This window comes from Papilio polytes, unplaced genomic scaffold, assembly GCF_000836215.1.
Source record: "Papilio polytes unplaced genomic scaffold, Ppol_1.0 DF823912.1, whole genome shotgun sequence".
NCBI lineage: Eukaryota > Metazoa > Arthropoda > Insecta > Lepidoptera > Papilionidae > Papilio > Papilio polytes.
In genome coordinates this window covers 955,146-956,197 of record NW_013525292.1, presented here as the reverse complement: position 1 = coordinate 956,197, position 1,052 = coordinate 955,146, and the positions used below count along the sequence as shown (strand labels likewise).

Below are 1,052 nucleotides of genomic sequence, written 5' to 3'. Positions count from 1 at the left end.
ATAACAAACTTCCAGTTAGTAGACTGCTATAATATACTTTATTTGATGGTAATAGGGAACGATTTGGCCCGCGTGCTGCGCTGGGGCTCGGGCTACACTGGCTGCGAGGACCCGCTGTCGCTGCTGCGTGACGTCATCGAGGCGGAGGAGATCCGCCTGGACAGGTGGACGGTCGTCTTCCATCCTGAGGATAAGCAGGACGAGCCCAAGGAGCTCTCCAAGCAGCTGCCAGGTCAGTGCCAATTGCACCATCATAAACACTTCCAGAATGGGCGTAACCTGCTATGTGAAGTGGAGGCATCTACCATTAACAAGGTTTTATAATAGCTTGTATATCAATTTTACATTTTTCGACCCTGCCCTCACTACACCCTTGGTGACGAGCATGATTTCCACCACATTAACTAAGGAAAAAAAATCTCAAGATAAAAATAAAATATTACTTAAAAAAGAACAAGAAAAACACTAACTTTATGTATTTAAAATACGTGTCAGTTTTTTTCAAAATAGTCTGCTATGCGAGTACGCTCATGTAACAAGATAAATAGCAAAGTAGAATTGTTTTTACTATGTTATGTCCTACAAATGCCATCGATGGAGTGTTCTAGAAGTACAATTTAACGTTCCATAATAATGGTCACCAGTTTTTGTCTACATCGTATATAAATGTTGATTGTGTCTGAGGTATCGCTCACGTTGCAGCGTCTGTGACCACAGGGTCGCAGAGCGAGGACAACTCTCAGATCCTCGTCATGAACAACTACTTCGGCATCGGCATCGACGCTGACCTCTGCCTCGACTTCCACAACGCCAGGGAGGAGAACCCTAACAAATTTAACAGCAGGTAAACGTCGCTAAAGTCTCCATTTAGAAAGACTCCGAACATACGACATTTATTCAATGTCTAACTGTCACACTCAGAGACATTTTCACAGCAAAATCTGCAGCGGAATACCTTTCTCTAAATATAATTGATGGAATTCATAAAAACCATATTGTATAGATTACGCAACAAGGGCGTGTACGTGAAGATGGGTCTGCGCAAGATGGTG

General features: G+C 43.1%; 1 protein-coding gene across 1 annotated transcript in view; it reads left to right on the top strand.

Moving 5' to 3' along the window:
* LOC106102648 (diacylglycerol kinase theta) overlaps positions 1-1,052 on the top strand; it is a gene marked incomplete at its 3' end in the record, with an annotated part of 8,019 nt that extends 6,967 nt beyond the window's left edge. The window contains 3 exon segments of the mRNA XM_013282189.1: positions 8-232; positions 703-844; positions 1,004-1,052. Coding sequence (XP_013137643.1) covers positions 8-232; positions 703-844; positions 1,004-1,052 — 416 coding nt within the window.